Source organism: Nannospalax galili, unplaced genomic scaffold, assembly GCF_000622305.1.
Source record: "Nannospalax galili isolate Female #2095 unplaced genomic scaffold, S.galili_v1.0 scaffold218, whole genome shotgun sequence".
Taxonomy (NCBI): Eukaryota; Metazoa; Chordata; class Mammalia; order Rodentia; family Spalacidae; genus Nannospalax; species Nannospalax galili.
In genome coordinates, this window is record NW_008343207.1 from 3,792,920 (window position 1) to 3,807,562 (window position 14,643).

The following is a 14,643-nucleotide window of genomic DNA, read 5'->3' on the forward strand; positions in this document are numbered from 1 at the left end:
GAACTGCTTTTTTTGAGACTGGATCTCACTGTGTAGCCCAAGCTGGCCTTGAACTGTTGGTGATCCTCCTTCCTCAGCTTCTTGAATACCAGGATTATAGGTATGCACCACCACTCTCACCTTCTGAAGTGCTTTTTATATCATTTTAGATTCATTTGCAAGTTCTAGAATTTTATGAAAGCTGGTTCATTTCCTGGACACTCTTTTTTAGCTCAGTTTCTTCCTCACCTAATGATTTTGAGATCTAACCATGCTGTTGGATACACTCTTGGCCCCAGTAGCTACAGATTCCAGCCAACCAAGGATAGAAAATATTCAGAAGGAAAAAATTGCAACCTTAGGAGCCTAACGCAGGCTTAATTCTCCCTAGTCATTAAATGGTAATTTAAACAGTTATTGTCTCTAAGCAATTCAGTAGAATGACTTACATAACACTGACATTGTATTAGATATATATAAGTAACCTGGGAATGTGAGGAGAGGGTGCTGAAGAGATGTCTCAGTGGTTAAGAGTGCTTGCTGCTCTTGCAGTGGACCCAAGTTGGATTCCCAGCATTCAAGTCTTGTGGTCCACAACCACCTCTGACTCCAGCTCTAGGATCTCATGCCTTCTTCTAGCCTCTATGGGCTTGAGCTCACCTCCCCCCGCCCTTACACACACACACACACACACACAAACACACTTAAATAAGTTGTGAGGGAGGAGGGCTGGGTGTGATAGTACACATCTATAACCTCAGAGGCAGAGGTAGGAGGATACTTCAAGGCCAGCCTGGTCTACACAGTGAATTCCAGGCCAGCTAGAGCTGTCTCAGTTCCCCACTGCCAAAACTTGTATGAGGGAGGCTATGTCAAGGTTATGTATTGTGCTGTAGCAGTGCTATGCCATTTTCTGTAAAGGACTTGAGCATTTGTGTGCTTAGTATCTGTAGGGGGTTCTAGAACATGATATGATTGTGGCTTAGTTGGTAGAGTGCTTGCTTAGCATGTATGAAGCCCTGAGTTCAGTCCCTAGTACCTTATAAGTCATACATGGTGCTGCATACCTGTATCCCAGCACTTGGGACATGAAGGCAGTAGATCAAGGTTATTTTCAGATAAATAGCAAGGTATTTTTGTATTATTGTTGTTGTTATTAGACAGGGTCTCCCCGGCTGGCCTGGAATGCACTATGTAGCCCAGGCTGGCCTTGATCTCACAGAGATCTGCCTATCTCTGCTTAAGTGCTGGGATTAGAGGTGTGTGCCACTAAGCACAAGGTTTTCCTTTAACAGAATATTTTATTTATTCTTTGATAATTTCACAATATAAACAATGTATCTTGAGTATATCCACCTTGAATTTCCCCTCCCACTTCCCTAGGTACCCCCAATGCATCCTCCAACCCCTTTCATGTTCTTTTTCTCTTTTTGTTTTGTAACCCTATGAATCCAATAAATGCTGCCTGTGGGAATGTTGACTGAGCTTGTTAGCTTGGTCTTCTGTAGGTTACCATCGCTACAATGAGTTCATGCGCACACTGGCCATGTCATGCCTAGAAGATACCCTCTTTCACCTCCTTTGGCATGCATATATATATATATATGCATTTTTTCCTTCCTCCTTCTGCAATGTTCCCTGAGTCTTGGTGTGGTGTGGGTGATATAGATGTCCCATTTAGGGTTGAACACTTAATAGTCACTTACCTGTTGTGAGTCTCTGCATTAATTGCTGGCTGCTGCAGAGAGAAGCTACTCTAGCCAAGGTTGAAGGTAGCACTAATCTATAGGTATAAACATAAGTATTTAGAAGACAGTTTGGCCACAAGTCATTTAGCAAAACAGTAGTAAGTTAATTCCTAGGGCCTCTGACCTTGGGCCATGGGCTTTTGACCTGGTTTACAGTGCCAAGCAGGAATGCCCTCCTGTGGAGCAGGTCTCAGATCAAATCAGAAAGCAGTTGGTTACCTTCCTAACCTTTATGCCACTGTTGCACAAGGGAACACATCTTGCCTGGCAGGTCTGTAGCACACAGTTCACTGCTGGGTAATACCATTGATGCCTTTCTCTCCCAGTGGCCTGCATTGCACCTTCTGGCACTATCAAATCTTGCCAGCAGGGAAGAAGTTTCCAGGTCAGTTCCAGCTTGATTTCTGGTGTCCTGCATCCAAAGTGTCTTGTGTCTTCAGCAATAGGGTTTTGCCATCTACCTATGGTGAGCAACCAGGGGCAATGGCAATAGTCTCTGTTGTTTGGGGGGGGGGGCTCTGGAGCCTCCCTGACCTATACCTTGTAGGGAGGTATCCTGTGCCTGGCCCTGAGATTTTCATTTAGTAACCCATGTCTTATGGGGGAAACATTGTCCACCCATGCAAGGGACTTATGTTCAAACTCTTCTATTTTTAAAAATATTTTATTTTTTATGTGTATGAATGTATTACTTGCATTTATATATGTACATCTGTGTCATGAAGTGCTTGTGAGGGACAGAAGAGGGCATTGAATCCCCTGGAACTGGAGTTATGGACAGTTGTTAGTCACCATGTGGGTGCTGGGATTTGAACCTGAGGCTTCTGGAAGAGTAGCCAGTGCTCTTAAAAGCCATCTCTCAGCTGGGCGTGGTGGTGCACGCCTTTAATCCCAGCACTTGGGAGGCAGAGGCAGGCGAATCTTTGTGAGTTTGAGGCCAGCCTGGTCTACATAGTGAGTTCCAGGACAGCTGGGGCTACAAGGAGACCCTGTCTCAAAAAAGACCAAAAAAAGAAGAAAAAGAAAAAATGAGAGAGAGACACTCTTCCAGGGTGTGTGCCCACTTTCCATTCTGCCAACAGTGTGGAAGGTCACAGCACATGGTCTGGTCACACATTCTGATTTTAGTTGGCCTGGTGTGGATTTCATGTCTGTTTCCTTTATGACGAATGTGCATCTTATGTCCTCATTGACTACTTATCCATCTTCTTTAAGGAAATTTCTGTTTAGGTCTTTCCCCATTTTTAAATTAGGTTGTTAGATTTCTTCTTGCTGAGTTGTAAGTGTTCTTTATGTACTGTGGATACCATTCCATAGTCCTAATATATATATGTGTGTTGTGAAATGTTTACTACAATTTTTTTGTAGACAGCCTCATTTAGCCCAGGCTAGCCTCAAACTTACTATGTAGCTGAGGATAACCTTCAACTCTGGATTTTCCTGCCACTACCTCCCTAGTGCAGGCAAGTTAGTTTTTATTTTAGTTTATTTTATATTTTATTTTTTAAATTTTTTTGGGGGGGGATCTTTTTGAGACAGGATCTCCCTGTAGCCCAGCTGACCTGGAACTCGATATGTAGACCAGGCTGGCCTCGAACTCACAGAGATCCACCTGCCACTGCCTCCCAAGTGCTGAGATTAAAGGTGTGAGCCACCACGCCTGGCTTATATTTTATTTTGATGCAGGGTCTCATTATGGAGCCCCGGCTGCCCTGGAACTCACTACTTGGATCACTTGGATCAGTCTGACTTAAACTAAATCCACCTGCTCTGCTTCCTAAGTGCCGAGCTAAAGGTGTATGTCACCACGCCTGGCTATTTTTTATGTATTATTTTAAGAATTTTTTTGAGTTTGACATTTATTTATTTTTTATGTGTATACACATGTGCATACTCTGTGTATGGAGTGTGCAAGTGTCACAGTGTGTGTGGAGGATGACTTGAGGGACTCTGTTCTCTGCTTCTACCCTGTGGATCCCAGGGCTTGAACTCGGGTCATCAGGCACTAACCCACTAACCCACTTTACCCAGTAACCCATCTTGCTGGTCCCAATTTATTTTTATTTTTATTTATTTATTTTTTTAGTCTTTTTGAGACAGGTTCTCCCTGTAGTCCTAGCTGGCCTGGAACTTGCTATATAGACCAGACTAGCCTTGAACTCACAGAGATCTGCCTGCCTCTGCCTCCCGAGTACTGGGATTAAAGGCATGTGCCACCATGCCTGACTGTACATGGCTATTTTATGTGGATCTCAGAGTCGAACTCAGGGTCTTCATACTTGTGGCACAATCATGTTACCAATTGAGCCATCACCCCAGCCCAATATGCACTTTTTTAATACTCATTTTTGTTTTGTTTTGTTTTTGTTTTTTGTCTTTTTGAGACAGGGTCTCCCTGTAGCCCCAGCTGTCCTGGAACTCACTATGTAGAGCAGGCTAGCCTCGAACTCACTGAGATCCTCCTGTCTCTGCCTCCTGAGTGCTGGAATTAAAGGCGTGCGCCACTACACCTGGCTAGATATATTTTTGAGAGTGGCAAAAACCTTAAAAAATGAGTATTGGCAAAGATCTCTGTGAGTTCAAGGCCAGCCTGGTCTATATAGCAAGTTCTAGGCCAGCCAGTGCTACATAGTGAGACACTACCCTCTTCCCCAAAACAAAAATGGTCTGAATGTGGTAGTGCACACCTTTTTTCCAAGCACTCAGGAGACAGAAGCAAGTGAGTATCTGTGAGTTAGAGGCCAGCTTGGCCTACCAAGTGAGTTCCAGCCCAGCTAGGGCTACATAGTGAGATCCTCTATCAACAACAAAAAATATGATGGACCTTTCCTGAGCAACACTACCTGAGGTTTATCTCTGATCACCACATACATGTGCACACATATGCACCTGTGCACACATGAATATATATATGTACACACAATAATGTTCATCATTATTATTTTAGGGGGGGCACTAAGAATCAAACCCAGGAGCTTGTGCATACTAGGCAAACACCTTGCCACTGAACTATACCTTCAGCCTACATTTATCAATAGCACATTTTGGAAAAGTACACCACCAAGCACGATCTTTGCTGTTAGAAGTTAGGATAGTGGTCATCCTGGAGAGGTCTCTCTGGGGAACTGGGGGTGTTCTCTTTCTTTCTTTCTTTCTTTCTTTCTTTCTTTCTTTCTTTCTTTCTTTCTTTCTTTCTTTCTTTCTTTCTTTCTTTCTCTAAAAAAATCCCTCCCTCCCTCCCTCCCTCCTTCTTGTCTTTTGTTTTGTTTCTTTTTGCTTGTTTGAGGCAAAGTGTCACTATGTAGCTCTGACTGACTTGGAACTTGCTCTGTAGACCAGGCTGGCCTTGAACTCACAGGCATCCTCCTGCCTCTGTCTCCCAAGTGCTAGGATAAAAGGTGTGAGCTACCCTGCCAGGGCCTATGTTCACTTTTTTGATTTTTTAAATTTATTTTTATTTTTTATTTATTTATTTTTTGGTGTTTTTGAGACAGAGTCTCCCTGCAGCCCAGCTGTCCTGGAACTCACAGAGATCTGCCTGCCTCTGCCTCCTGAGTGCTGGGATTAAAGGCGTGCACCACCATGTGATGTTTATGAGTGTTTTGCCCCCATGTATGTAAGTATAAGATGTGCGTACAGTATCCTCAGGCCAGAAGAGGCATCAGATCCCAGTTAAGGATAACTGGAGTTAAAGATAGTTGTTAGCTGCCATGTGGGTACTGAAAACTGAACCAAGGTCCTCTCTAAGAGCAGCCAGTGCTCTTAAGTGCTGAGCCATCTTTCCAGCCCCTTGTTTTGGTTTTTGAAGCAGGGTCTCATGTAGCCCAGGTTACCTTTGAGCTTACAATGTAACCAGTGCTGGCCTTGAACTCTTGATTCTAGCTCAGCCTATCAAGTGCTGGGACTCTGTGGAATTGAGTCCTAGTTATATGTGTGCATTTATTTTGTGATAAATGTATCACTTGCTCATGCAAGATTAATTTCTTTGTCCCTCTTTACTTTCCAGGACTGTGTGCAGCTAAATCAGTACACACTGAAGGATGAGATTGGAAAGGTAAATGTCCCAGGAGCCAGACTGGCTTTCCATCTTGACCAGGGTTATCCCTGACCCTTTGGAGAGAGCCAATAGAGCTGGGAAGAGGAAAGGGACCTTTGGAGACCAGGCTGGTGGGTTGGAAGGGTATTTTCATTAATGATCTAGTTGTGTGTGCGTGTGTGTGTATGTAGGCTAGAGGCTGATGTCAGATATCTTTCCTTGATTGCTTTTCACCTTAATTTTTGAGACTGTCTCTCTCACTGATCCTGAAACTCCAGGGATCCTCCTGTCTCTGTCTTCCTAGCCTTAGGCTTATAGGCGTGCACCACCATGCCCTACATTTTTTTTAAAGATTGTGTGCATGTGTGTGTGTGTGTGCAGTGCGTGCGTGTGTGTGCACGCACATGCATATGGAAGCCAGAAGAGGGCGTGTTGGATCCCCTGGAATTGGAATTACAGGGGGTCATGAACCACTAGATATGGGTGCTGGGAACCAACTGCTGAGCCATCTCTCCAGCCCAAGCCCAACTTTTTTATATGTATTATGGGACTTGAACTCAGGTCCTCTTGCTCGCACAGGTAGCACTTTACCCACTGAGCCATCTCCCTATCCCTGGGAAAGTGGGTTTTTGTATTAGCTCTTTCCCTTTAAATGTTGGTAAATTCAGACTTTGTAAAAACTATGGGTTCAACAAAATCCAATTACAGGGCACATCTGCCCAGTGGGATGCAGGCTGTGGCCTCTGTGTTAGAACCATCATTTCACAGAGCATTGCTTCTGGATGGTGTGTCATAGGCATCTCCCTTTATACAGGGCTCCTATGGTGTGGTCAAGTTGGCCTACAATGAAAATGACAATACCTACTATGTGAGTATGCATACTCTCCTCCAACCCCACCCCATCCCAGTCCAGAGAAATGCCTCCTTCCTAGCACTCAGCTTTGAGGAAGGCTTGAATAGCTGTGATAGGGAAGTGGAGGGGGTGCTCTGAGCTGCCCTTCCTGTGTCCTCCATAGCACTGAAAATAAGGCAGTACATGACCAATTGCCCTTCTAGCTTTGCAGTCAGTCCAGTACAGGTTCAAATCCCAGTTCTAACATACACCAACTCTGCAACTTTGAGCAAGTGGTGTTGCCATGTGTGTAAAGCAGCCATCATACCCCTCCTTGGCCCGTTGCTCTGGCTCACTTGTCTGACAGGAGTAGCAGGAGTCATAAGCTGGTTCATGCTGGTCAGAAGGCTCTCACTGCATTGCTCAAGGCTGCCAAGGGCATGGGAACTCCATGCAGGGTTTGGAGAGGAAAGAGCCCTCCATCTCTCTCCCTTCTCCCTTTTTTTTTTTTTGGTCTTTTTGAGATAGGGTCTCCCTGTAGCCCCAGCTGTCCTGGAACTCACTATGTAGACCAGGCTGGCCTTGAACTCACAGAGATCCGCCTGCCTCTGCCTCCCAAGTGCTGGGATTAAAGGCCTATGCCACCACATCTGGCTCCTTCTCCCTTCTTTAACCATACTCAGGGTCTGTTCTTCTGCAGGCAATGAAAGTACTATCTAAAAAGAAGCTGATCCGACAGGCTGGCTTTCCACGTGAGTGTCATGGGCCTTTCTTCTAAGGTATAGGGGCTGGGGCAACACAGAGCAGAGCCCACTGAAGGGGCTCCCCAGCAGACAGCACCCTGGGAATATATCCCATTCCACTCAGGGCTTCCCATGAAAACTGCTGGGCCTCTTGATACAGTTCTATATTTTTTATTTAAGAAGTTTATCCATGCTGGGTGTGTTGACACACGCTTTTAATCCCAGCACTCAGGAGGCAGAAGCAGACAGATCTCTATGAGTTCAAGGCCAGCCTGATCTACATACTAAATTTCAGGTCAAGCAGGGCTACACAGAGACCATATCGGAAAAAAAAAAGAAAAAGTGTAGCTATCCAGCTTAGTATTTAGCCTTTTTGCAGGTGGGTGGGGACAGATATAATTTAAATAGCTCATAGTATTTAATTTTCTTTTGCATGTGTATGTGTGTGGCCAGACATGTATGCATGTGCACGTGTGCATGTTCCTGTGTGGGGAGGCTAGAAGCTGACCTCAGGTATCTTCCTTGATTGGTTTCTACTTTATTTACTGAGTCAAAGTTTCTCACTGACCCAGAGCTAGCCAATTCAGCTAGTCTTGGTGGCCTGCCTTCCCCAGGAACCCATCTCTATCCATGAGTACTGGGATTACAGGCGGTTGCCACCCCACCCCCACCCAGCCTGATTTTTATGTGGGTTCCTGGGATCCGAACTCCAGTCCTCTCACACTTTCATGACAACTGAGCCATCTCCCAGGCCCCAATGTTTACCTATTTATTTTGAGACAGGTCTTACTGTGTGTCCCTGGCTGGCTTGGAACTCACAGAGATCCACCTGCCTCTGCCTCCTGAGTGCTGGGATCCACCTGCCTCTGCCTCTCAGTGCTGGGACTGAGTTAGGACAAGCAAGATAAACCAGGGTCCTGACAGGGATTGTATGACTTTTTTCTTTCTTTCTTTTTTTTAATATTTTAATTTTTTTTTTTTTTGTCTTTTTGAGACAGGGTCTCCTTGTAGCCCCAGCTGTCCTAGAACTCACTATGTAGACCAGGCTGGCCTCAAACTCACAAAGATCCACCTGCCTCTGCCTCCCAAGTGCTGGGATTAAAGGCATGCACCACCACGCCCGGCAAATATTTTTAAATTTTTTATTTATTTTTATTTTAGATGTGTGAATGTGTTGCCTGAGTCATGTGCCACCAAACCTACCTCAATATGTAATTTTTAATTTGACATTTAAAATGTTTTAATGGGTGGGTGTGGTGGCGCACGCCTTTAATCCCAGCACTCAGGAGGCAGAGGCAGGTGGATCTCTGTGAGTTCGAGGCCAGCCTGGTCTACATGGTGAGTTCCAGGACAGCTGGAGCTACAGGGAGACCCTGTCTCAAAAAGACGAAAAAGAAAATGTTTTTATGGCTTTAAAATTTTTTTAAATCTATTCTTTTTTTCATGTGTGCGGATTTTTTTCCAACAAGGTCTCATAATAGCTGAGGTTGGCCTTGTACTCCTGATCCTCCTGCAGCCAGTGGATAAACTTTTTTTTTTTTTTTCGGTCTTTTGAAATAGGGTCTCCTTTGTAGCCCCAGCTGTATACCAAGCTAGCTGACCAGCCAGCTTCCAAGGGTCCACATGTTTCCACCTCCCATCTTGCTGTAGTAGTGCTGGGACTGCTGTGTGCTACCATGCCTAGCCTTATGTGGGTTCTGGGCCTCCAGACTCAGAGCATTACATTTGTATGGCAAATACTTTATCTATTGAGGCCTCTCTAGCCCTGATTTACTTAGTGTGTGTGCGTGTGTTTCTGGTGACTGACCCCAGGGCACTGAGATATATCCGCAGCCCCAGCTCTAACCCAACTTGTAGTTAGCACTGTATTTGCTGTAATTCCTGCATATGGTCAGATGACAGACTTGCAGTGAACCTGGCAGAGACAGACTGTTCAGCCTATGCTTTCTGTTAGCAGCGCTGGGCCAAGAGTCAACTTAGGCTAAAGGAGAATAGATAAGAAAAAAACATCAATAGGGCTTGGAGAGATAGCTCAGAGGTTAACAGCACTGTCTGCTCTTGCAGAGGACCTGGGTTCAATTCCCAGAACCCACATGACGTCTAATAACTATCTGTAAATCCAGTTCCAGGGGATCTGACACCCTCTTCCGATCTCAGTGGGCATTGCACAACACGGGTGCATGTACATACATACAGGCAACACATTCATACATATAAAATAAAAATAAATTAAAAAAATATATTAAAAAAAGAAAGAAACATCAATCCCTGTCAGGACCCTGGTTTATTTTGCTTGTCCTAACTCTTGTGGCTACTAATTGATTTATTCCCCATTGACACCTGCTGCTGACTTCCAGTGAAATGAAGGTTTTCCTGGCTCACACCATACCTTGACTCCAACATTCTCAGCTCAGAGACTGGGTGGCTTAAACACACACATTTGTTACAGTTCCTGGAGCTGGGCCACATGTGGTACCTTCCCATTGTATACTGACCCCATGGAGAGACCTATAGCTTTCTGGGGTCTCTCTCTTCTTTCTCTCTGTGCTGATACACATGATCGTGGAGGCCACAGCAGGACATCAAATGTCTTCTGTATCACTCTCCATGTTATTGCCTTGAAACAGGATTTCTCACTGAACTGGAGGCTCTATTTTTTTTGGCTAGGCTGGCTGTCCAGCTAGCTCTCAGGATCCACTTGCCTCAGCCTCCCAGTGCTGGGGTTTCAGTCATGTGCAACTATGACTGGCTTTTTACATGGGTGCTGGGAATTGGAACTCAGAGCAAGTACTGTTACTGCTGAGCCATTGCCCTAGCCCCTGAGGTCTTTTTTAAAAAAAATCTTTCATAACAGCATTAATCACATCCACAGGGCTCCCTCATGACCTAATCATCTCCCAGATGCCCACTTCCTGATACTACTCCACTAGGAATTAGGTTTCTACAGAATCTAGACTGTAGACTGTAGTTCCTCCCTTCCTCCAACCAGGCAATAAAATGTTTGGCTTCTTCATTTTGATCCATCTGCTGTACCCAGTGTACTCTGCTCACTTTTTCAGTTCTTTCTCAAAAACTTTTTAGACAGGGACTCACTATGTAGCCCTAGCTGGCCTAGAGCTTGTGTAGACCAAGCTAGCCTTGGACTCATAGAGATAGATGTTCCTGCCCTGCCTCCCCACTGCTGGGATTAAAGGCATGCACCACCATGCCCAATGCAATTTTTTTTTTTTTTTTTTTTTTTTTTTGCCGCTCAGAGTACTGGAATTAAAGGCGTGTACTACCATGCCTGGCTATTCAAATTTTGTTTTTGAGCAAGGTCTCTCAGGGTAACCCAGGTTGATCTCAAACTTTCAATCCTCCTGCCTCAGCCAACTGAGTGCTGCCATGACAGGTGTACACACTATGCCTGACTCCTATGGGTCCCTTTTTAAATGAGGCTTTGAGTCTGCTTCTGTCCTTGCATACCCCTTCTGACAGCTGTGTCTGGTTTTCCTTGCCCAAGGCTGGCCACAGCTGCTACCTATTCCTAGAGGCATCTGTGTGTGACATGGGTTTTGACTATGGAACTTTTTCATTGAGTTCTGGAGTAGTCTTGATTTTTCTCTCATTGACTTATTTTGTTTCCTCTCCCTGACCTCCTGGTACGCCTGTGCCATTTTCATGAGTTGAGGTAAGGAATAAGGTTTATGCCCATTTTATAAAATGGGAAAATGGAGCCCCAGAGAGAAGTGATTGGTTTGCTGTGGATTTTAATTTTAATTTTAATTTAAAAAAATTTTTTTTTTGTCTTTTTGAAGCAAGGTCTCCCTGTAGCCCCAGCTGTCCTGGAACTCACTATGTAGACCAGCTCAAAAATTTTTTTAAAAAATTAAAACCCAGCCGGGTGTGGTGGTGCACACCTCTAATCCCAGCACTCGGGAGGTGGAGGCAGGCGGGTCTCTGTGAGTTCAAGGCCAGCCTGGTCTTCATAGTGCGATCCAGGACGGCTGGGGCTACAGGGAGACCCTGTCTCAAAAAGACCAAAAAAAAAATGAAACAATTTTTTTTTGATTTATTGCCGGGCATGGTGGTACATGCCTTTAATCTCAGCACTTGGGAGGCAGAGGCAGATGAATCTCTGGTCTACATAGGGAGTTCTAGGCCAGCTGAGGCTACAGGGAGACCCTGACTCAAGAAGACAAAAAGAAAACAAAAATAAATTTTTTGATTTATTTATATTTTCTGTGTATGGGTGTTATGCCTGCATATATGTAAGTGCATCTGTGTCACGTAGTGCCTGCGGAGGACAGAAGAAAGCACTGGATCTCCTGGAACTGGAGTTATGGATGATTGTTAGCTGCCATGTGGGTGCTAGGATTCAAACCCAGGTCTTATGCAAGAGTAGCCAGTGCTCTTGAAAACTGAGCCATTTCTTCAGCCCCAGATTTTAATTTTCTTTGTAAATAGTATCTCACATATTTCAATCTGGTCTCAAACTCACTATGTAGCTGAGGATGACCTTGAATTCTGATCTTCCTGTCTTTACTTCCTGGGTACAGATACTACAGGGGTACACCGCCACCACACCCAGTTTTATGTAGTGCTGGGGAGCCATCTCAAGGCCATGTGCGTTCTAGGAAAGAGTTCTACCAACTGAGTCACATCCCAGCTCCTTTCCTGGGATGTTGAGATAGCTGAGTCAAGTCAGTATCTTCATTGTGTCTCTGTCACTGTGCAAATTGGGCATGTAGAGGGGAAAAGGGATTAACAGAAAGAGGGCTGGGGGTTCCAGCCCCTCCAATTTCCAGCAGCAGGACAGATAGGTAAAGAAAAGGCTGGTAAAGCTCCTGAGGGCATCAGCCACTCTAGCCCTGCTGAGTTTTTGCCCCTTCGGTTGTCCCACCAGAATCTATTCTCTGCAGAACAAGGTCTCTTTGCCTTAAGTCTTTGTGTCTCCTACAGGTCGCCCCCCGCCCCGAGGTACCCGCCCAGCTCAAGGGGGTTGCATCCAGCCCAGGGGCCCCATTGAACAGGTATACCAGGAAATTGCCATCCTCAAGAAGCTGGACCACCCCAATGTGGTAAAACTGGTGGAGGTGAGGAGGGGATGCAGAGGAGGGAGGGGGAGGCTGATGGTCCAGTCCTTGCTTTGTTATCTAAGCAACTCATCACTAGTTTCCATGGAGAACTAAGTTAAATCAGCTGTCTACTGCAGGACTAAGAACTTTGGTCCCTCATACTCCCTCACCACTGCCACTTCGTGGTATTCTCACTTCTTCCTCAAGACTGCCTATTACTCCCATCTTACACATGTAAAAGTTGAGGCTGAGAGCACCCAAGGCTTGTCCTTTTTCCACTTCTGTCTTTTGGAATCAGTGTGTCTTTCTGCTATACATGTAGGTAGTTGAAGCACAGAAGTAACCACACATATAAACAAGTGAGGGCCATCGAGTTAGCTCAGTAGGTAAAAGTGGTTGCTGCCTGACTGTGGTCACTGAGAAGTAACCAGTTGCTGCTGATGAACTGAAGTTGAGACCAGGAGACTCCAGAAGACTCCAGGAGACTCCAGCCTATGCTACTCAGGAGTGCCTATTACAATACCTTGAAAGCCTTTTATTAGGATAACTCAGTGTAAAGAATTCATACAAAGCTCACAAATGATTGATGCTTAAGCAGTACAAAACAGGAATTTCCTTATCACTGTAGTCAGGAGAACAAAGCCATGGTACATGTATTGAAACAACTTGCACAAAGCAAGAGTTGTTAGCCTAAGTCTGATGGCTGTACTATCTCTCCATCCTGTTCCCAGGGTTCTAGATGGAGGCAAAGCCCTGCTCCCAGCATCCTGGGAGGGAGCAGGCACAGGCATTCCTTTTGTCAGTTGAGTAAGGAAGTTTCTTAACCCTGGGTGCTATTTGTCTCTAAGGGACAAAGGAGGTGGCTATACCTCAAAGACTTGAGTTCATTCTCTGGAACCCATGTAAAATTGGAAGGAGAGAACTGACTCCACAAAGCTGTCCTCTGACTTCCATGTGTGCGCTATGGCACAAGCATGTGCCTATATACACACAATAATGATAACTAAAATTTAAACAAAATAAGTGAGCATGACTGTGTTCCAATAAAACCTTTATTACAAAGGTTGGAGGAGAGCTGGATTCAGGTCCCACTCCATTTAGCCAGCCCTTGCTCCACATCAACAATTCTCATACTTTTTGTCTCAAGATGGCTTGATGTTTTTAAACATTATCAAAGTCTGCTGGGTATGGTAGTGCATGCCTTTAATCCCAGCACTTGGGAGGCAGAGGCAGGCAGATCTCTGTGAGTTTGAGGCTAGCCTGGTCTACATAGCTAGTTTCAGGCCAGCTGGGGTTAAAGGGAGACCCTGTCTCAAAAAAAATTAAAAAAGAAAACAAAACTAAGAAGTAATATAAACCGACAGTATTTAAATTATTTATGAATTTATTGAAAAATAACCTTATATATGAACATGAGTAATATATGTTTATGAAAAATAACCATTTCATTTGTGTGTGTTGGTGTGCATGTGTATGGAGAGCAGAGGTTTATTTATTTTTATTTTATGCATATTGAGTGCTTGTATGTATGTGTACAGTGTGTGTGTCTGGTGCCCTAGAGACCAAAAGAGGGTTTCAGATCTCCTGAACTGGAGTTACAGATGGTTGTGAGTCATCATGTGGGTACTGGGAACTGAACTTGGGTTCTTTGCAAGAGCAGCAAGTACTCTAACTGCTAAGCATCTCTCCAGCTATCTACTACCACCTGTCTTCTGTCTTTTTGAGACAAGGTCTCCCTGTAGCCCCAGCTGGGCTGGAACTCACCAGGCTTACCCTGATCTTGCAGAGATCTGCCTGCCTCTGCCACCAGTGCTGGGATTAAAGGTGTGTGCCATGACACCCAGGAACAACCTTGGTTTTTCAAAAAAATAATTTTTTATTTTAATTTTATGTGTATGAGTGAAGTGTCTGCATGTACGTAAGTGCATCCATGTCATACAATGTCCTCAGAAGTCAGAAGAGGGTGTCAGATTCCCTGGAAGTGGGGTTACATGGAAGACTGTTGGCTGCCATGTGGGTGCTGGGAACTGAACCTGGGTCCTCTATAAGAGCAGCTAGTGCTTTTAAGCTCAGAGCTATCTCTCCAGCCCTGCACCTTGTTTTTTAAGACAGAATCTCTACCATAAATTGAAAAAAAATTTTATGTTTTTATTTTGTCCCAGTTTGTTTCTCCATTGCTGTGACAAAATACTCTGACCAATACCAACTTGGGGAGGAAAGGGTTTATTTATCTTACATCTCCTGGGTC

General features: G+C 44.7%; 1 protein-coding gene across 6 annotated transcripts in view; it reads left to right on the forward strand.

Moving 5' to 3' along the window:
* Window positions 1-14,643, forward strand: part of Camkk2 (calcium/calmodulin dependent protein kinase kinase 2) — a 59,621-nt gene that overhangs the window by 18,100 nt on the left and 26,878 nt on the right. For all 6 annotated transcript variants that reach the window (XM_029566597.1, XM_029566598.1, XM_029566600.1 and 3 more), the window contains 4 exons: window positions 5,734-5,781; window positions 6,578-6,631; window positions 7,296-7,347; window positions 12,280-12,413. In XM_029566597.1, the coding sequence (XP_029422457.1) occupies window positions 5,734-5,781; window positions 6,578-6,631; window positions 7,296-7,347; window positions 12,280-12,413 (288 nt within the window). The remainder of the gene's footprint in view (window positions 1-5,733; window positions 5,782-6,577; window positions 6,632-7,295; window positions 7,348-12,279; window positions 12,414-14,643) is intronic.